Source organism: Synchiropus splendidus, chromosome 10 (assembly GCF_027744825.2).
Source record: "Synchiropus splendidus isolate RoL2022-P1 chromosome 10, RoL_Sspl_1.0, whole genome shotgun sequence".
NCBI lineage: Eukaryota > Metazoa > Chordata > Actinopteri > Syngnathiformes > Callionymidae > Synchiropus > Synchiropus splendidus.
The window spans coordinates 16,497,647-16,518,515 of record NC_071343.1 but is presented as its reverse complement, the minus strand read 5'-3'; the positions used below and the strand labels follow the sequence as shown (position 1 = coordinate 16,518,515).

Sequence of the window (20,869 nt, the reverse complement as noted above, 5' to 3'; positions counted from 1 at the left end):
GCTGCGGGGCGCATATACCAGGAAGAAACGGCCGTGGAGTCGAGCGCACGTCGACTGTCTGTGTTTGCATTATTGTTCGAGACAAACTAGAAATACAGCAAGTTATTTCAACAGTTGACTTCTGTATTAAACTGTTGGAGTGCACCTAAGTTTATGACCTACGTTTATCATATAAAGTTGAACTTCCTGTTGATCTGACGGTGACGCACTTGGAGGAAAGTGAAAGTGAAGCCGAAGTTCTCCGCACTTGGGTTTGTTTGACTGACGGAAGATTGAGAGAGGACTCGGCCGCAGAGGTAAATACGGCATCGCAGTAGGCAACGGTGAGTTTGTCCAATAGTGACGTCACAGTTCACCTGAAGCTTCAAACTTGCAATTCTTGCGAGATGGACGTAAAATAAAAGGACGCCGCCAATGTTGCGTCATTCCGGATTATTCCCTCTTCACTTTAGGGAATAACCTGAATCCAATCGTTATCAATTGTTCCTTTGACATAAGAACTGAATGAGTTGTGACAATTTATTCACACGAAACGTGTCACTGTGCGGAAATGAGAGCGGAAATGACATACCATTTCCCGCCAGTAGATGTCAGTATTTGTGTGCTGTGAAGACCGCGTTTTTCTTCACGTATTGTGCTTCTCACAGGCGACTCAAGTCAACTGTTGAGTTCATGTTGGATTTGTTTAGATTTATTTTAAATCTCGCTCCAGGCGACACACTCGTCACGAGCGGAAGTGTGGTGTGGAATGCGAGTACAAACACAAACAACACCTCTGTTCGTCTTTTACAGGACACAGCAGCTCGCGCACAGGGTGAGTTCCATCGATGAACGAGTTTCTGTGAGCAGAGCAGAAGAAGAAGCTGAGCTCAGCTGGAAGCTCCACCTCCAAACATGGACACAAGTCAGAGCAGAGAGCTGCTCCCAGGTCAGTGACCTCCCACCTGTCCACACATGAGGAGCGAGTGGATGAATCATGTCACAGCAGCCAAGTAAACACTAGACTCTACATAAAGTGGTGAAGCAGCCACATGTTGCTGTGTTTGGCAAAGGTTTCTACAGGAACTACTTCGACTAGTTCAACGACACATTTCATCATCAGCTGGTTCCTTCACAGTGAATTGTTTTATGATTGTTTCTTGTCAATAGGTTGTTCATCGTTCCATAAACAAAGTAGTAGTGTTGCTGCGAGCTATTTTGTTTCAATATCATCACCAAAGCCCAAACAGAACCACACCATGTGTGAGATTCTTCAGATGAAGTTTGGACTCCTGATCCAACCAGAGTTCACATCAGCGTGAGGGAACAGTGTTTCCTCATTGTTGCTCTCTCTTCTAGCTGCACTAGTAACAGATACAGCTTTCACCTCGACAGCATATTCTCTGAAACATGAGCAACAGCTTGCCACTCGAATATTCCTAATAATTATGGAAGAAAAACAGTTGAGTGGCAGACAGAAGATTCTACTAACACCATGGGAGGAACTGAGGCTGTGTCACACATTCTAAACCATGTCACTGACTGAAGTGAAATAGACACCAAAGACATAGACATCAGAATGAACAGGTTCACAGTTGGTTCATCAGGAAGTAATACAAGAGGTTCTGTTCACGTTTGCCCCAAAAGCCTGACAACACTGTCATATATAGTGTGGAGGATGGGGTGTTGTGTGTGAACCAACTGAACCACCTTTCTGAAACTGGCCCTGATGCAGCTTGATTGCCAGTGACATTGATGTCCACTTCATTTTAAAAAAAGAGCAACACACACACAACTCATTTCCACATGAAGGAATAAAGTGTGGTCGTCTTTAGATTTCTGTAGTTTGAAGCCAGGAATGGTCAGAAGGTCAGCATGAAGTTGAGCTGAGACTGAGATCAGTGAAGAACCAGTGGCTCTGATGAGCAGCAGGTTCTTCCAGCCACCATCAGACCTCACCATGATGCTGCTGTATTTGTGTGAAGGTGTGGACAGAGAGGAGGAAGCTCCTCCCTCTAAAGCCCCTCTGGGTGAGGACCATGGCAGCCAGACCAGAGCTGAGAGGTGAGAAGATCAGTTCTCCTGTCAGAGCTCCAAATACTTGAAACCATTTTCACACTGCAACTTCTGTCTTCAGATCAGAGACACTCACATCAGAAGCTGCTGGACGAGGACACAGACCTGGACCTGCTCCCAGCTGTGTGTCTCTGAAGAGTGATGCGTCGATGCATCATCCTATTGATTTCAAAGGTGGACTAGAGCCTTCAGAAGAGAGGTGAGGGTTTCCTGTCCCACTCCACTCATGTGATTGTTGAGTCTGTACAAAAGTCTCTGAGGCTCCTTCTGCTTGGACTGAACTGATGTTCACCAGCTTCATCTCAGTTGATATGTCAGCATGGGCAACAATAATGCAGCTAATAACTGCTGCTGTCAGACGGACACCTGCTGCTGGACTCAGAAAGAATTCTTCATTCACTGGATCATTCATCTGTTGGTGAAGAAGGTTTGAGTTGTTGTATCAAGCAGCAGAATTCTAAACAACTTACTAAATTCTTATCCTCCAAGTCTTCTGGGAGCATTTTTATGAGATCAGATGAGACTGTCTTCATTCTTCCCACTATCTGGAAATGCTGGTTGTTATGGCAGGATCTGGTGTTTATTCAACTGGAGTCAAAAGTGCTGCTCCACGACGAGGAAACTGCACATTCAAGAGAAGAAGCAGTGAACTGAACTGATGAAACATGAACTCATGACTGAAGTGTGTGACAAAGTTCACGTCTGTTTCATCTGGTTTCCATGAATCTGGAGCTAGATTGTTCCGTTTCAGCTGAGCTGCACCTGAGTCACAGTCTGAGTCTTGACCTAGAGCTGATTTACTGCCTGACGTTCTTCACAGAGAGGATCAGCAAGTCTCAGATGTTCTGAGTCTCCAGTGTGTCCAGCAGCATCAGACAGATCTGGACTCCACACTTCAGGTGTGTTCAAGTAGCTCCTCCTGCTAACTACAACAGATGCTAACTCACCAGACAGGATTCTGGTCACCTCTGAAGGTCAGCAGGTTTTCTTTCTGTCACATGATCAGGTCACATGTTTGTATTTCAGCTGCTTGAGGAGACAGTCATGGCCCTGGTGAAGAAGGAAGTGAGGAGAGTCCAAAGGATCCTCAGTCCAGATGATCCCAAATACCAGGATGATGAGGAAGAGGTGAAGGTGAAGTGTGATGAGGAGCAGATGAGGAGCAGCAGAGAAGCTTTCCTGGACTTCATCATGAACCTCCTGAGGAGCATGGAGGAGGAGGCGCTTGCTGGTCGTGTGTGGAGCAGTAAGAGGATTTGAACCTTCAACCTGCTGAATGTGAATCCTTCAGTCTAAAAGTCCATTTGAGCTGAAATATCTGGAGCTGATGAGAAGAATGATCTGGAGCTTGATCAGCTTCACCTTCCATAATCCTCTGATCACGTGACTTCTCTCTTCACTCAGTAAGTCGTGGTGGAGTGTGTGCAGGACGACTGAAGAGGAGCCTGCAGAAGAAGTTCCACAGTGTGTTTGAGGGGGTGGCTAAAGCAGGAAACTCCGCCCCTCTGAATCAGATCTACACAGAGCTCTACATCACTGAGGGGGGCACAGACCAGATCAACCAGGAGCACGAGGTCCGACAGATCGAAGCAGCAACCAGGAACCGGACCAGAGCAGAAACTACCATCAGACAAGAAGACCTCTTTAAAGCCTCACCTGAGAGAGAGGGACCAATCAGGAGCCTGCTGACGAAGGGCGTGGCTGGCATTGGGAAGACCCTCCTGACACAGAAGCTGACTCTGGACTGGGCTGAAGACAAAGCCCACCAGAACTTCCAGCTCATGTTTCCTTTCACCTTCAGAGAGCTGAACCTGCTGAAAGAGAAGAAGTTGAGTTTGGTGGAACTTGTTCATCGCTTCTTTCCTGAAACCAAAGAATCAGGACTCAGCAGCTTTGAAGGAGTCCAGGTTCTGTTCATCTTGGACGGTCTGGACGAGTGTCGACTCCCTCTGGACTTCAACAGTCGGGTCCTGACAGAAGCTACAGAGTCCACCTCAGTAGACATCCTGCTGACCAACCTCATCAGGGGGAAGCTGCTTCCCTCAGCTCACCTCTGGATAACCACCCGACCTGCAGCAGCCAATCAGATCCCTCCTGAGTGTGTGGACATGGTGACAGAGGTCAGAGGGTTCACTGAACTCCAGAAGGAGGAGTACTTCAGGAAGAGGTTCAGAGATGAGGAGCAGACCACCATCATCTCTCACATCAGGAGCTCACGAAGCCTCTACATCATGTGTCACATCCCCATCTTCTGCTGGATCACTGCCACAGTTCTGGAGGACATGTTGAAGAGCAGAGAGACCAGAGAGCTGCCCAAGACCCTGACTGAGATGTACATCCACTTCCTGGTGGTTCAGGCCAAAGTCAAGAAGATCAAGTACCATGGAGGAGCTGGGACAGACACAGTTTGGGATCCTGAGAGCAGGAAGATGATTGAGTCTCTGGGAAAACTGGCTTTTGAGCAGCTGCAGAGAGGAAACTTGATCTTCTATGAATCAGACCTCACAGAGTGTGGCATCGACATCACAGCTGCTGCAGTTTACTCTGGAGTCTTCACACAGATCTTCAGAGAGGAGAGAGGACTGTACCAGGACAAGGTCTTCTGCTTCATCCACCTGAGTCTTCAGGAGTTTCTGGCTGCTCTTCATGTCCGCCTGATGTTCTTCAACTCTGGAGTCAATCTGCTTGATTCACAACAAACCTCTAGACGGTCAAGAATCTTGAGAAACAAACGTCACATGAAAAAGTTCTACCAGAGAACAATAAATGAAGCTGTAGAAAGTCCAAATGGACATCTGGACTTGTGCCTGCGCTTCCTCCTGGGTCTTTCTCTGCAGAGCAGCCAGAGTCTCCTTCCAGGTTTGTTGACACAGACAGGAAGTAGCTCCTGGACCCGTCAGGACACAGCAGAGCTCATCAAGAAGAAGATCAGTGAGAAAGTGTCTCCAGAGAGAATCATCAATCTGTTCCACTGTCTGAGTGAAGTGAAGGACACTTCTCTGGTGGAGCAGGTCCAACAGCAGCTGAGATCAGGACGTATCTCCACAGAGCAACTGTCTCCTGCTCTGTGGTCCACCCTGGCCTTCATCTTACTGTCCTCAGAGGAAGATCTGGAAGTGTTTGACCTGAAGAAATACTCTGCTTCAGTGGAGGCTCTTGAGAGGCTGCTGCCTGTGGTCCAAGCTTCAAAGGAAGTTCTGTGAGTGGATCAAATGATGATGATGATGTGAACTGAACATGAAGGTTTGATTCCCTTATTCTTTTTATTCAGACTGAGAGACTGTCAGCTGTCAGAGAGAAGTGGTTTCCTTCTGTCCTCAGTCCTCAGCTCTCCGTCCTCTCGCCTCACACAACTGAACCTGAGCTACAACAAGCTGAAGGATCTAGGAGTGGAGCTGCTGTCTGCTGGACTGAAGAGTCCACACTGTCACCTGGAGACTCTCAGGTCAGAACACATCATGTGTCCTGCTTCAGAGCTGAAATGTGAAAGTCAGAGGTGACTCCTTCTTTCAGAGAGTCACCGTTTCTCATCAGTTTGCTCTTCAATGCAGCAGCTGATTCTCAGTGGCGTCAGCCTCCAGCAGGTTCCTCCTGCAGCCATGTTACTGTGACAGGTGCACATGTGATGATGAGGACTCACATGAAAGTGGACCAGTTGTTTTATCACTCTGTGGGGTAAACGTAACAAGTCCTCATCGTATTGAGTTCAAGAGGAGAGGGTTGATAAATCGGTCTAATAAAAAAATCTCTGCATCAGTTTGGGTGACAAACAGAGCAGGACAGACGCGTACAACAATGCAGACGTCAGGGACATTAGCTGGTGAAGGTGGGATGAGCTGTCGGGCCAGGCCTGATAAAAACCCATTTCTACTGCAGGCTTGTTTGACCTGGGTCCACACACCAGGACGACCCGATCATAGTGCACAAAACTACCAGCCTGACCCACTGATCCCAGTCATTCTAGCTGCAGTATAAAAGCAGCTTCACAGTCCTGAGCCTCTGAGGGAGAAACATCAAAGTGGATCGTCTCCACATTCTCCTGTCATGTGACTGCTGCAACAATCAGTCTGATCCAGTGGATCATGACTTTGAGCAACTTTTTAAGGTCAAATCTTTCAATTGCTCACAAAGGACAGATTCCTGATCAGGAAACTGGAAAGAGAGAAGTGAGAACAGATTTCCCCCTTTACAGTTGGTTTGTGATGTCACTTCCTGTTGGAGCAGCTGGATAAATATAAAGTCTCCTCTTTATCAACAACACCCCCAATATTTTGTTCCTCTTTCATCTGCTTTGTGTTTTTGTCTTCATGTTTAATCAAGTTGATCCTGACTGATATATACTGCTTCAAATATTCCAACACTAATGTGATGATGATCTTCTGAGTGGAAAGAGTTCAGTGTGTCCTCCAATAAAGAGTTTAAAGTCTGGTCACAATGGAGGATTGAAAAAGTCTCACTTGTTGATGACACTCGTCTCTTTCACAGCCTGAGCTGGTGTGAACTGTCAGAGAGAAGTGGTTCCCTTCTGTCCTCAGTCCTCAGCTCTCCGTCCTCTCGTCTGACACAACTGGACCTGAGCTGCAACTACCTGGAGGATCCAGGAGTGGAGCTGCTGTCTGCTGGACTGAAGAGTCCACACTGTCACCTGGAGACTCTCAGGTCAGAACACATCATGTGTCCTGCTTCAGAGCTGAAATGTGAAAGTCGGCGGTGGAGACTCCAGCTTCAGAGAGTCAACAGACCATCATTGAGTTGGATGAGATTGTGAAGTTTGTTTCCATCCCACGTTCCAGCAAACACACAGCAGCATCTTCCATCTCCATGTGATTTCAGGGATCAAAAGGAGCAGAGAGAAGAAACAGTCTGGTCATATCTGCCCCTTTTTAATGAGCCAGTCAGAGTGTCAGCTCTGCAAGATCTAAGGAGTTTATGTACTCTCACACTCTGACGCACTACAGGAGTCTCCTGGTCGTCAACATCCGGAACAGCCGTCTGGTCATTGGTTGAGGAGACTGAGGTCCAGAACAGGTCTCCACTCTCCTGTCTTCTTGGGTACCAGAAAGTACCTGCAGTAAAACACAGTTTAGGAGGATGGCTTTGGCACTAGCTCGGCTGAGCTGAGCCGTCAGAGAAAGCAAACTTGTGATAGTTAGGGCCAGAGGCAACTCGGGCTGCAGTGTACCTTGATCCAACGCTGCAATTCTCCTAAGATGGAGACCCGAGGGACCGGCCCAATCGTCCTCAGAAAGGGATGAGTCTGTAGATGACGATGTCCTGCTTGCCTCTGAGAGGTTTGGAGGGCTACAGACAACAGAATCACAGACAGACATCGCATCAAACATCGCGCCAGGGAAGTGAGAAACAGAGCCAAGATACACTGGCTACCCTGGAACGTTGAGTTCAAGCGTTCTGCCCCAACATAAAACCGGCATGAAACATCAGGAGTTTGCAAGCGAAAATACGACCCAAAAAAATTATCTTCACTCTTCGTCACTAATTGTATACTGGAGGAGAGCCATTTTCACCTGTGAAATGATCATTAAGAATGAAGCAACTAACATAGGAACGTAACGTGGACTGTCTTTATGGCGCCACAGGGTGGTACATTTTTACAGCTGCACGTTATTTTATCAACATCTTGAGTCTTCTCAGTTTACATGAAAATTACAAGTGGACAAAACAGACACTTCTGTCTGACTCTGAAATGAGACCTTTGTGTCACTCAAATGAGTATGTGGTTTCACTGTACAGATGTGTTTTAATACTAATACAAACGTTTAAATTGTGTACTCAGCTCGCGCAAAATATTGGAGACCACTTGGAACACAGTTTCAATACAGTCATAATCAAGACAACACACAAATGCAATTTGTTTTTATTGTCAGCCTCTCATTCATTCATTTCAAATGAAGCAAAGGCTTCAAGACTGTGAACTCTGAAGGAGAGAACAGTAAAGTCAGCAAGTTAGACTTCAATTTTAAAGTGCAAATGTGGTCACATTGTCATTTTTGTTACAATGTGCAATACATAGACTTTTAATAAAAGGCTTTTAATCATGAAAACATCATTTATTCTGACAAATATATATATCTTGTTTCTACATCATCATGACGTATTTCATCCAAATGTTTTTCACTATCAATCTAAAATGACGAAACCATATTCATTATGAATTATTATATTAATATTATGCTCGGTTAACATCAAGCTCAAAAATATTGATAAAGACACAAATGAAATTACAGACCTGTTGCATCACAACGATGTAATATAATATGATAAGGTAATATGTTAAGAGCATATTCAATGGTCGGCTTTAAAGAAGTCTCTCTTACTTCCAGTGTTGTGAAACACTTGGCTGAGGTTCTGTGGCCTGTTTGAGATACAAGCGAAATGGTTGATGGGCATGTGTAAACGTTGAAGACGGGCTGAACTCAACGTTGAGTCGCTTAAGTGGGCAGGACCCTCGAGCTCAACGTGGGTGGAGCTCAAACTTCCCCAAGTAAGGTTCTGACGTCAGTGATAAGGAGGCAGAGAGATCAACGAAATTTAAAGTTTAAAGCTCAACCAACATTTTTGACGCTGACCCTTCTCACTCTTTCTCTTAGCAGACGCTTGACGGCGAATGTTTCGAGGGTGTCATGAGAACAACCTGTATGATAAAAAAAGACACAATATGGATTTGTACAAAAATAGATCTAAATGTAATACTTCTCTGAGCAAATGATCATAGATTAGTTCAACAATCAAAACATACTTAATCACCATGCAGCAAGAGATAAGTCTTGTTATTGTTCACAAACATGGACTCTTGTACCAGGAGTCAATGCAGATTGCTGAAAATAAAGATTCTGTTCCACGGCATCTCATCAGCCGTTCAACAGCTCACACACAGACACACACTCCAAACGTACTTTTTTATCGCTTCTTTTTTTTGTCACAAACCTCTTACCTCTTATCTGTAAAACAATTTAAAGCATGTTAAAAGAAAAAATGTTACACTATTCAAGCAATACATGCAATTTGGAAAATAAAGTGCATATTGTTTTGCAGCGAATTAACACCAATTCATGTCTCTGTACAGTAATTTGTAAACAGTCTCCTAAAACGCACTATACAAATCAAGTTGTTATTATCACTATAGTACTTGCCGTCACAAATGGCCTCATAAATTGTGGACATCTTTGACAGATATTGTCTGGACACACTTGATAAGTGGCAGCGTGGCATTAAGACGTCAAAGTTATGCCCATTTTTCTTTTGTTTACCCAAAAAAAGGGTTGGTTTATTACCAGCGCATTGAGTTTTTCAAGCTTTAATATAAAAGAAAATGAATCTGAAAAAAATAAAAAACTTTTGAAATCCTAAATACAATTTGAAACAAAACAAAAAAAACCCACATCTTTTTCCTTGTTCCTAACTTGAATGAAAGTAATAATAATAATAATAATTTCTAATTCTATTACTTTTTTTTCTATTCAAATCTTGATGGCAGAGATATCCCTCCATAGGACCAGTGGTCAGCAAGTGGAGGCTTGTGGGTCCAGATGAATCAAAACCTGCTGGTGATGAAATGCTAACACTCAGCTGCAGAGCTAACGCTGTGGTTTCATCACTCAACACTTCAACACTGTAACAATGGACGACGACAAAGTCTCTAGTCTGAAGTCCTGTGTCTCGAGTGTCCACCATTCTCACTGCCAACAGTCCCAGACCACCCACACGGGGGCGCTGCAGTGCAGTGATTCCAGGTTGCTGACTGGATGATTTCTAAATCCTTGGTCATGTTCCAAAAATCCAGCATCATTCACTGACGTCTCTATAGTTTGTGTGGAAGTCTGCTCTTCTACAGAAGCTTTTCCTGCTCATATTAGAGAGGGAGCTGACGATAAAGTCTTGTTGACAACAAAACCCCCAATATTTTGTTCCTCTTTCATCAGGTTTGTGCTTTTGTCTTCATGTTTAATCAAGTTGATCCTGACTGATTGAAACTGCTTCAAATATTCCAACAATATTGTGATGATGAGTTCAGTGTGTCCTCAGATAATGAGTTTAAAGTCTTGTCAAAAAAGAGGACTGAAAAAGTCTCACTGGTTGATGACACTCGTCTCTTTCACAGCCTGAGCTGGTGTCAGCTGTCAGAGAGAAGTGGTTCCCTTCTGTCCTCAGTCCTCAGCTCTCAACCTCTCGTCTGACACAACTGGACCTGAGCTACAACTATGACCTGAAGGATCCAGGAGTGGAGCTGCTGTCTGCTGGACTGAAGAGTCCACACTGTCACCTGGAGACTCTCAGGTCAGAACACATCATGTGTCCAGCTTCAGAGCTCAAATGTGAAAGTCAGAGGTGGAGACTCCAGCTTCAGAGAGTCAACAGACCATCATTGAGTTGGATGAGATTGTGAAGTTTGTTTCCATCCCTCGTTCCAGCAAACACACAGCAGCATCTTCCATCTCCATGTGATTTCAGGGATCAAAAGGAGCAGAGAGAAGAAAGTATCTGGTCATATCTGCCCCTTTTTAATGAGCCAGTCAGAGTGTCAGCTCTGCAAGATCTAAGGAGTTTATGTATATTATGTCTGGTCATTGGTTGAGGAGACTGAGGTCCAGAACAGGTCTCCACTCTCCTGTCTTCTTGGGTACCAGAAAGTACCTGCAGTAAAACACAGTTTAGGAGGATGGCTTTGGCACTAGCTCGGCTGAGCTGAGCCGTCAGAGAAAGCAAACTTGTGATAGTTAGGGCCAGAGGCAACTCGGGCTGCAGTGTACCTTGATCCAACGCTGCAATTCTCCTAAGATGGAGACCCGAGGGACCGGCCCAATCGTCCTCAGAAAGGGATGAGTCTGTAGATGACGATGTCCTGCTTGCCTCTGAGAGGTTTGGAGGGCTACAGACAACAGAATCACAGACAGACATCACATCAAACATCGCTCCAGGGAAGTGAGAAACAGAGCCAAGGTACACTGGCTACCCTGGAACGTTGAGTTCAAGCGTTCTGCCCCAACATAAAACCGGCATGAAACATCAGGAGTTTGCAAGCAAAAATACGACCCAAAAAAATTATCTTCACTCTTCGTCACTAATTGTATACTGGAGGAGAGCCATTTTCACCTGTGAAATGATCATTAAGAATGAAGCAACTAACATAGGAACGTAACGTGGACTGTCTTTATGGTGCCATAGGGTGGTACATTTTTACAGCTGCACGTTATTTTATCAGCGTCTTGAGTCTTCTCAATTTACAGGAAAATTACAAGTGGACAAAACAGATACTTCAGTCTGACTCTGAAATGAGACCTTTGTGTCACTCAAATGAGTATGTGGTTTCGCTGTACAGATGTGTTTTAATACTAATACAAACGTTTAAATTGTGTACTCAGCTCACACAAAATACTGGAGACCACTTGGAACACAGTTGCAATACAGTCATAATCAAGACAACACACAAATGCAGTTTGTTTTTATTGTCAGCCTCTCATTCATTCACTTCAAATGAAGCAAAGGCTTCAAGACTGTGAACTCTGAAAGAGAGAACAGTAAAGTCAGCAAGTTAGACTTCAATTCTAAAGTGCAAATGTGGTCACATTGTCATTTTTGTTACAATGTCCAATACACAGACTTTTAATAAAAGGCTTTTAATCATGAAAACATCATTTATTCTGACAAATATATATCTTGTTTCTACATCATCATGACGTATTTCATCCAAATGTTATTACACTATCAATCTAAAATGACGAAACTATATTAATTATGAATTATTATATTAATATTATGCTCGGTTAACATCAAACTCAAAAATATTGATAAAGACACAAATGAAATTACAGACCTGTTGCATCACAACGATGTAATATAATATGATAAGGTAATATGTTAAGAGCATATTCAATGGTCGGCTTTAAAGAAGTCTCTCTTACTTCCAGTGTTGTGGAACACTTGGCTGAAGTTCTGTGGCCTGTTTGAGATGCGAACGAAATGGTTGATGGGCATGTGTAAACGTTGAAGACGGGCTGAACTCAACGTTGAGTCGCTTAAGTGGGCAGGACCCTCGAGCTCAACGTGGGTGGAGCTCAAACTTCCCCAAGTAAGGTTCTGACGTCAGTGATAAGGAGGCAGAGAGATCAACGAAATTTAAAGTTTAAAGCTCAACCAACATTTTTGACGCTGACCCTTCTCACTCTTTCTCTTAGCAGACGCTTGACGGCGAATGTTTCGAGGGTGTCATGAGAACAACCTGTATGATAAAAAAAGACACAATATGGATTTGTACAAAAATAGATCTAAATGTAATACTTCTCTGAGCAAATGATCATAGATTAGTTCAACAATCAATACATACTTAATCACCATGCAGCAAGAGATAAGTCTTGTTATTGTTCACAAACATGGACTCTTGTACTAGGAGTCAATGCAGATTGCTGAAAATAAAGATTCTGTTCCACGGCATCTCATCAGCCGTTCAACAGCTCACACACAGACACACACTCCAAACGTACTTGTTTATCGCTTCTTTTTTTTGTCACAACCCCCTTACCTCTGATCTGTAAAACAATTTAAAGCGTGTTAAAAGAAAAAATGTTACACTATTCAAGCAATACATGCAATTTGGAAAATAAAGTGCATATTGTTTTACAGCGAATTAACACCAATTCATGCATGCAGTGACTCACATATACCCACCCATCTCCAGCGCACTTGTAGTAGACGTAGAGGCCATCTCATCCACTGGTCCACCAATCGGATGAGATTCAAAGTGACCATGTCCTCATCGCTTTGCTGTCTCTAATCTTTGTTAAACAAATGGTTTTCTTCCTTTTGTTTTGTTTTGTTTTTCACTCCTGGGTATTCTGCCTCTGTGCAACCACAAATACGCAGTCAAAAATCAAGTTCAATAAATTAAGTTATTGATTTTAATAAAAATAAAAGTGAATGAGAAAAATCCTTTTGGAGAAAATGTCCCTCAGCTGAACCAGTCAAAAACAGAAAAATGAGTCTTTCCCTCACCAAACTCTCCGACCCTCCCTGATAACATCCTCAGTCCCTTGTATAAAACATAACTCTGGCAGCTTGAAGTTTCTACGTCGTATTTGACTCTTGACCATTTCCTCACAGTAAAGAGCACTTCAGTTCATTTCCTTCAGTTAGAAATTAAATCTAAACTGTAACCCATGCTCTTGCTTCACAAAAACGAATTCATGCCTTTATATTCTCCCGCCTGGACGACTGCATCTCTCTCCATACTGGCTGCTTCACAGCTCAGCAGCCAGGCTTCCAATTGGCTCCAACAGACGGCAGCACATCACTCCAATGTCTCTGCACTGGCTCCATTTCCACTTCAGAATTCACTTCATTGTCAAGGCTCTTTCGTTCTGGAACAGCCTGCCAGTCGAGATCCAAAAATGAGCATGTCCAATAATGTCTCTGTACAGTAAGCAATTTGTAAACAGTCTCCTAAAACGCACTATACAAATCAAGTTATTATTATCACTACAGTACTTACCGTCACAAATGGCCTCATAAATTGTGGACATCTTTGACAGATATTGTCTGGACACACTTGAAAAGTGGCAGCGTGGCATTAAGATGTCAAAGTTATGCCCATTTTTCTTTTGTTTACCCACAAAACGGTTGGTTTATTACCCAGCACATTGAGTTTTTCAAGCTATAAAGATACACAAAGGGAGATATATATTATACACATGCACAAAGGCACATAGATATATCTATCCTTACAACAACACGCTGAGTCGTTGCCTCATGACAAGTCATTTATGCATTGCATGACAATGACAGCAATGATTTTCAGGCACTCTGAAAATGTACAGTACTTTTAGTCATTGTTTTCTTTCAACAGCCGACGCATTCACACACACAAAATGATCAAACTTACCAATATAATTGCCTCATGCTGATAAGAAGCGACATTGTGGTGCTTCTTGTAATTTTGCAGCCAGGTCTCTTTGACACTATCAATTTTTTTTATTCTAGTTTTTAGTTTTTCTTTCGATGGCTGGTGTTTTTGGCAATTCTTACTTTTTTTTGAGCACCATACATTTCTGTGCCACAAAAAGGACACCTTTTTTTAATGGAGCCACCTTTCCTCTTGTGCCCTTCTTCCACAAGCTGCAAGAAATATTTAGCACAACAAAATCATCATTATAGTTATTAAAACAAAAACTCCCACAGAACAAGAACTCCTCCCAGCGACATAGTTTGGCACATTAACGCGGCCTCCTCTCTTTTTTAAATAACATCCACGAACACGGTGCTTCCATCTCCTGCGAACAACAATGGCCTGATCAATATATACAATAATTTTCGAGACAGCGATTAATTCTCTTATCGTTCAATTTACATATTCCCCCTCCCCAGTATTCTATTTAATTTATTAAAGTAATTGCGTGTACTTTCCCTGGATCATAATAATTCCAATAATGTAGGAGGCAACAACTTTTGGCTTGACTCGGGAGGTTACTCCGTTGTAAGCAGGTCATGCAAGCGAAAATGACCTCAATGTGACGTCAGCGACTCTGGGACGAGCGTGGTGCTTGGATGAACAGCGTTTCGTAAACGTACCTTACTTCCGGAACTTTAAAGTGAAGGTCCAGTAGGATTGTTGTTCAGATGTTTGTGCGCCATTTGTAATGGTTGGGGTCTTCCCCAGTGTCAAAAGAGAAAATAAAAGACAAGACGATGTGTGGAGAAAAGACTGCTCTTGGTTTAATTAACAAGAGAAAAAGCCAGTTTCCACACTTGCAGACACGACCATCACACTTTTTTGTCTTTTAAAACAAGACACACCTCTGCGCGCCACCGGTGCCAGTGCCAGGCTACCTGGGAACAGCATCCCTCAGTGGTCGGGAAGTAGCGTGTATCAAACCCAGCCGTTAAATCGTAATTTAAAAAAAATTGTAATCGTAAAAAAAAAAAAGCCATTTGGCGGAGCGTGTGGCAGAGTAGTGCGTTGATCACATATCAAGTCACTGGGTAGAAAACCCTGAGAAATGGGACGTGTGGCGAGAGAGTGTGCCAAGCCTCATCTGTGTGAGTCTCAGGCCGACTGTGTGAGAGTTGGCAGCCCTGCCTTCAGGGCTGAAGCGCAGATTCAGGAGCTAAATTGCTGCTGCTTCACGGCTCAGACAGTGGAAGCAAAGTGACAGTGGTTTGGAGCGTCTGGGTTCATTGTCTTTGCCCACACTGCACTACGACGAAGACAAACCCATCTGTAGCTGATGCTCTGTAGACCAACAACTCTGGTGCTCTCTTTACTGGGGCGCTGCAGATCAATATCGGGGGCCTGCCCTGGTGACCTCTGTCTCTCCCTGGGAAATACAAAAACATTTTCAAAAATGAATATCAAGTGCAGCTTCCACACAATGAGGCGCTATTGTCACGAGTCAAGGGGACGAGGGAGCTAAAGCCACGTATAGAGGACGTGGAGACTGGGCCCAATCGCGAGTGGTGAAAGTCACACTGAGGCAGGAGCGAGCTATAATATTTAATCATTAACCAAACAAGAAAACACAACGGAAAGCGTCACCGAACCGGGAAGAAACAGAGCAAACACAGAATGTAAAAAACAGTAACGAAACTAACAGAAGTGCACAAACATGGGTAAAAAGTCAAAACAGAAAGCGTCACCGAACCGGGAGGAAACTACAAAAGAAACCAGGGAGCACACGGAAAAAACAGGAAGAAAACACTAACTCAGGCACTTCAGTTCAACACAGAGAAATCCAAAAAGCTAGCTAACAGAACAGGAGAACTGAACACAGGAAGAGACACGAGAACCAGGAGTTAAACGAGCTAGCTGCACACAGAACAAGAGGAGCCGAACACAGGGAGAGATACGAGAACCAGGAGTTACCACAGGGAACGAGAAGTCCAAAAAACACCGGAGTCAGAGGAAACATCACTCGGAGCCTGGAAGCGGAGTCATGACAGCTATTGCAGCATTAGCATTAGCTTCTGTCTCAGTGTGGCGCTTGAACATGTTTTCCTGAGGACGAGAGTTAGATGCTCCATGTGCTGCTGTTAGAAAAACACAGCAACTTGTGCTGGAGCATCAGATGCTTGGAGAGAGAAGGTGATCGACCAATGATATGCTGACTCTTTAGTTATTGGTCGACCTTTCTTCGTCCCCCACACTCACCTCCACTGCATTCAGCTCAAGCTAATGTGTGACATTAAATAAAGAGTTTTAATTCTGGTCCAAATAGAGGATTGAAAAAGTCTCACTTGCTGATGACACCCGTTTCTTTCACAGCCTGAGCAGGTGTGGACTGTCAGAGAGAAGTGGTTCCCTTCTGTCCTCAGTCCTCAGCTCTCCGTCCTCTCGTCTGACACAACTGGACCTGAGCTACAACATCCTGAAGGATCCAGGATTGGAGCTGCTGTCTGCTGGACTGAAGAGTCCACACTGTCCCCTGGAGACTCTCAGGTCAGAACACATCATCTCCTCTCTTCAGTTCTGCTCCACAACTGGGTTCTTCTTCTCTCATGATTCTCTGAAACACTGTTCCTCCTTCACCACAGTGTGTCAGGGTGTGGGATCTCAGAGAGAGGCTGTGCTTCTCTGGCCTCAGCTCTGACCTCTAACCCCTCCCATCTGAGAGAGCTGGACCTGAGCTTCAATCATCCAGGAGGACCAGGACTGGAGCTGCTGTCTGCTGGAGTGGAGAGTCCAGACTGGAGGCTGGAGATTCTCAGGTATGGACAGAGCAGCAGAACTGAGTGACTGAGCTCCAAAGAGCTTCAGACTGAACATGTGATCCAGAAGCAGACAGAGAGGATGTGGCTGTGTGACGCTGTTCAGACTCTTCATCTGAACTGAGCACATGACTCCAAACACATGTTGTTCTCCTGCTGGACACCAGTGGACACACCAAGGAGACAGTAGAGACTGAGCAGCTGTTTAGAGATCCATCTTTGTTGTCACCAACGCACTCATGAAAGAGCCGTCCACTTAGCAGCAGGAGATAATAGTCCTGAAACATCTGAAGTCACATGGATCTGCTCTCATCCTTCTGCCTCTTTCTTCCTCCAGGCTGGATTACTGTGGACCACAGAGGTTAACATCTGGACTGAAGAGATGTAAGTCTGTATCTTATTGCTTCATGAGAACTCCTCGACTCTGTCAGCTTCTAGTGGAGCAGCTGTGATGTTAGTGACATCATGTGGCCCTTGAATCTGCTGCTGGAACTTGTCTTCATCAAGTCCAGGTCACTGCCCAGAACACTGCTCACAAACATGGTGTCCAGCAGCAGCTAGTGAGGAGCCTCAGTGTAGATCTAGAAGCAGCACTGTGGACTTTCCTCATCATCCAACATTGATTCCTTCACTCTCTTCAGTCTTTGACTCCAGAGTCTCAGGAGTTCTGAGCATCATCATTTTCCCTAAACTAGACTGATGTTAGCGACAGGCTAGCTTAGCTCCTGACCTCACATGGAGACACTTGTGTCTTTCACATGTCTTTCACATCAGCTGCTCCAGATTATTCTGGGATGTTCCAGTCCTCCTGGTTCTTGTCTTGAGGTGGCCCCAGTCTCAGATGACTGTTGACCAGACACAGTTTGGACCTGTGGGCTCATGATCTCCACTGTAGCTCATGTTGACCAACAGAGCAGCCTTCCCTGGCTTGCTGGGACAATGATTGTCTCTTGAAGAGAAGGTCTGCTCTTCCTCCATCATCACCACGTGTGTCTTCTTCTCTCAGACTTCCGACCACTCTCACTGGACCCAGACACAGCTCACCGGCGCCTCCTACTGTCCAACAACAACCACATGGTGGAGCTAGTGACGGAGGATCAGGAGTATCTGGACCATCCCGACAGGTTTGAGTGGTGTCCTCAAGTGATGAGCAGAGACGCTGTGACTGGTGTCTGTTACTGGGAGGTGGAGTGGAGAGGAAGAGTTTCTGTGGCCGTGACTCTCAGCAGAGACGGAGGGAAAGAAGACGAGTCTGAGTTTGGACAGAACCTTTATTCCTGGAGTCTGAGCTGCTCTGATGATGCTGGATATAAAGTCTGTCACAATAAGACAGAAACTGTCATCGAGAGCTCAGAAGTCTCTCACAGAGTTGGAGTGTTGCTGAACGCACCTGCTGGACTTTTGATCTTCTACAGATTCTCCTCTGGAGTCTGGACCCTCCTCTACACCCTATTCACCTCCACTGAACCTCTGCACCTGGGATTTGGACTCAGAGAGGCTCCTGGTTCTGGTTCCTCAGTGTGTGTGTGTGACCTGAGTGTGTGAGTGTGTTCCTCCAACAAACTGGTGTTGCTGGTTCCAATCCCCATCCACACTGCTGACAGTGAGGAATGAAGAATCTTCCTCTGAAACAAACGTGTTCTTCTGCAGAAAAGAACAAAAGAATGTGAGATGTTTGAAGAAGAGAAACTTTCTCTTTCATCCCTCTCCTCCTTTCTCCTGTAAACTTCTTCACGTCCTGCTCAGTGGTCTCTTCCTGCTCCATCTATCATCACTGTGTTCAGTCCCTGAAAGACTCCTCCAAGTCTCCATCCTCATGTGAAGAAGACTTCAACACATTCTCAAACCAGTCTGTCCTTCTTCTTCTTCCCTGTGGACAGATCACATGACAACAATCTTCATCCATGAACTCTTGAACTGTCAGTCGACCTTCAGTGAAGAGTTCAGATAGAATAGGATAGGATAGAATAGCCTTGCCTTTATTGTCCTTGTACAGTGTACTCCCTTGGTGCAAACAATGTAAAAATATATCAAAACAATCAAGCATTCAGAGAACAACAAATAGGAACTAATAAATAATATATACACAAGTAGCAGCAGTGAAAGAGCGTAATTACAGAAAGTGGCACTTATCTGGATGTAAACTTGAATGATTTGTTATTGCACATCGTTATTTCTTTATTGCACTATGATCAATATGGTCAGTAATAATGAATTTTGTAGACTGTTTTATTGTCACAACTTCTTCCGCTGACGTCACCGCCCAACCCACCTCGTCACATCCACACCCGCCTCCAATCTTCTGAAGGTATAAAGACCGGACCAACCTGCCAGTCCTCGCCTGTTTGTCAACCCTTCATGGTTGGTCTTCGAGCGGGATATTTTGCTATTTACCTCTGCCTGCACATCGCATAGTCAGAGTTACTTCAGTTTGTTCCTTCTGCCTCAAAGATTCTGCCTGCCTGCACCTCCTGCACCCCTACTCCACAGCCTGCACCTCCTGCACCCCTATTCCACAGCCTGCACCTCCTGCACCATCACCGCACTAGCCTGGATGAATTAATTGCGCTGTCTATCAGGGTTGACAACCGCCACCGTGAGCGGAGGAGACAAAGACAGCAGCAAACCACGCTGAACCCAGTCTCCGCCTAGCTCTCTCCGATTGGTCACACCCCCAAGGATGAAGGCACACCTGTTCTCCCGCCCAATGACACTTCAGAGCCGATGCAGTTGGGGCGTTATCGCATTGATCCGGAGGAGCGGCTCCGTCGAATTCAGTCCAACAGCTGTCTCTATTGTGGGAGGAGCGGACACTTCTTAACCACCTGTCCTCACCGTCCGTGAAACGGGCAGGTTCGCTAGAATCTGGGCGACTCCTAGCGAGCCGCACCTCCTTCCCACAAGCTCCCCATCTGCGCACCAAGTTTGACGTCACCATAACTCACCAAGGTCAGTCACTTAAATTGTCTGCACTCATTGATTCTGGTGCTGATCAGAACTTTATTGATGTCAACACTGTGAAAACCTTTAATATTTTGACCTTTCTGCTCCCTGAACCGCTTGAAGCGAATGCTTTAGATGGCCGTCTCTTGGCTTCAATCACCCGTATGACTGCTCCTGTGCGCCTCCTTCTGTCTGGTAACCATCAGGAGGAGATTAGTTTTTATGTTCTGGACTCCTCGTTCGTGCCTGTAATCCTTGGACGCCCATGGCTTCTCAAACATAACCCCCACATTGACTGGAGAATGGAGAAAATCATAAGTTGGAGTCTAAACTGTCATAAAGTTTGTCTTCTCTCCGCTTTACCTCCCACTGTTGGTCCTCCTTGTACCATTGACACCACTGATCTGTCTCTCATTCCAGTAGAGTACCAAGCTTTGAGAGCTGCATTCAACAAGGAGAAAGCCACGTCATTACCACCTCATCGACCTTATGATTGTGCTCCAGAGGCCAAATTATTGTCTGTGAGAAACACATGAACTGAACATGTGTCCAGCTCTATGGCTGTTTTTCATCTTTGTGAAAGAGTCTAAATTATTGTAGCAGCTGTGGTCCATTCTCTTTCATGCATGTCAACTATTTTATGACCAAACATGATTCACAACATCTTGTACTGGAATGATCTGTTGCACATTTATGCGCTTCTACTCAGTAAATGTGCAACATCCTATTCCAGAGTAAACTATGCCATGTTTGACTCTCCCATCTTCATTCTTTCAGCAGTCTCCCTGCCTTTGGTCCGTTCCTTATATAGCACTTCAATACAAAGCTGCACACCTGCCTGGTGTAAAACTTGCTATGGAAAACCCCAAGCAAAGAACACCTCAAAGAGCAGCTTCAGGCATCAGAGCAACTTGAAATGTCTCACCTCTTTAATGTGTTTCTAAGCAAATGGTGGTGGTCAAAGTAATCGTCCAAATGTTGCATGCTTCTCCTTGGCCTTGACTGTAACCAGGATTTATGATCAATCGTAATATAAAGACAGTGGATGGTACTGCGTGATGTTTTTCTCTATATATTGAAGTGCTCCAGTGTGATTTTGCATTTTGTGTCTGCAGGTATGTGCATTTGTGGATGTAGGATGAGTAACTCACACACATAC

General features: G+C 44.7%; 1 protein-coding gene across 4 annotated transcripts; it reads left to right on the top strand.

Annotated features, from left to right (window-relative positions):
- Window positions 1–40: 40 nt before the first annotated feature.
- LOC128766407 (NLR family CARD domain-containing protein 3-like) lies at window positions 41–16,462 on the top strand. 4 transcript variants are annotated; one of them, XM_053878024.1, is made up of 11 exons: window positions 41–323; window positions 793–928; window positions 1,965–2,043; window positions 2,117–2,254; window positions 2,876–2,954; window positions 3,082–3,301; window positions 3,460–5,254; window positions 5,327–5,500; window positions 6,541–6,714; window positions 10,175–10,350; window positions 16,325–16,462. In XM_053878024.1, the coding sequence occupies exons 2-10, from the start codon at window positions 895–897 to the stop codon at window positions 10,248–10,250; spliced, it is 2,769 nt and encodes a 922-aa protein (XP_053733999.1). In that variant the 5' UTR covers window positions 41–323; window positions 793–894; the 3' UTR covers window positions 10,251–10,350; window positions 16,325–16,462. The 4 variants fall into 4 exon arrangements, with proteins under 4 accessions (XP_053733999.1, XP_053733997.1, XP_053733998.1 ...); XM_053878022.1 differs by lacking the exon at window positions 16,325–16,462 and adding an exon at window positions 6,889–9,995 and having other exon boundaries at window positions 10,175–10,229; XM_053878023.1 differs by lacking the exons at window positions 10,175–10,350; window positions 16,325–16,462 and adding an exon at window positions 6,889–10,168 and having other exon boundaries at window positions 41–296.
- The last annotated feature ends 4,407 nt before the right edge of the window (window positions 16,463–20,869 follow it).

Bases quoted from the DNA above. Each gene is read 5' to 3' on its own strand.
- LOC128766407 (XM_053878022.1), top strand. From the start codon at position 895: ATGGACACAAGTCAGAGCAGAGAGCTGCTCCCAG. The intron at 2,255-2,875 runs GTGAGGGTTTCC...CGTTCTTCACAG, and splicing joins CTAGAGCCTTCAGAAGAGAG to AGAGGATCAGCAAGTCTCAG. The intron at 5,501-6,540 runs GTCAGAACACAT...TCTCTTTCACAG, and splicing joins TGTCACCTGGAGACTCTCAG to CCTGAGCTGGTGTGAACTGT.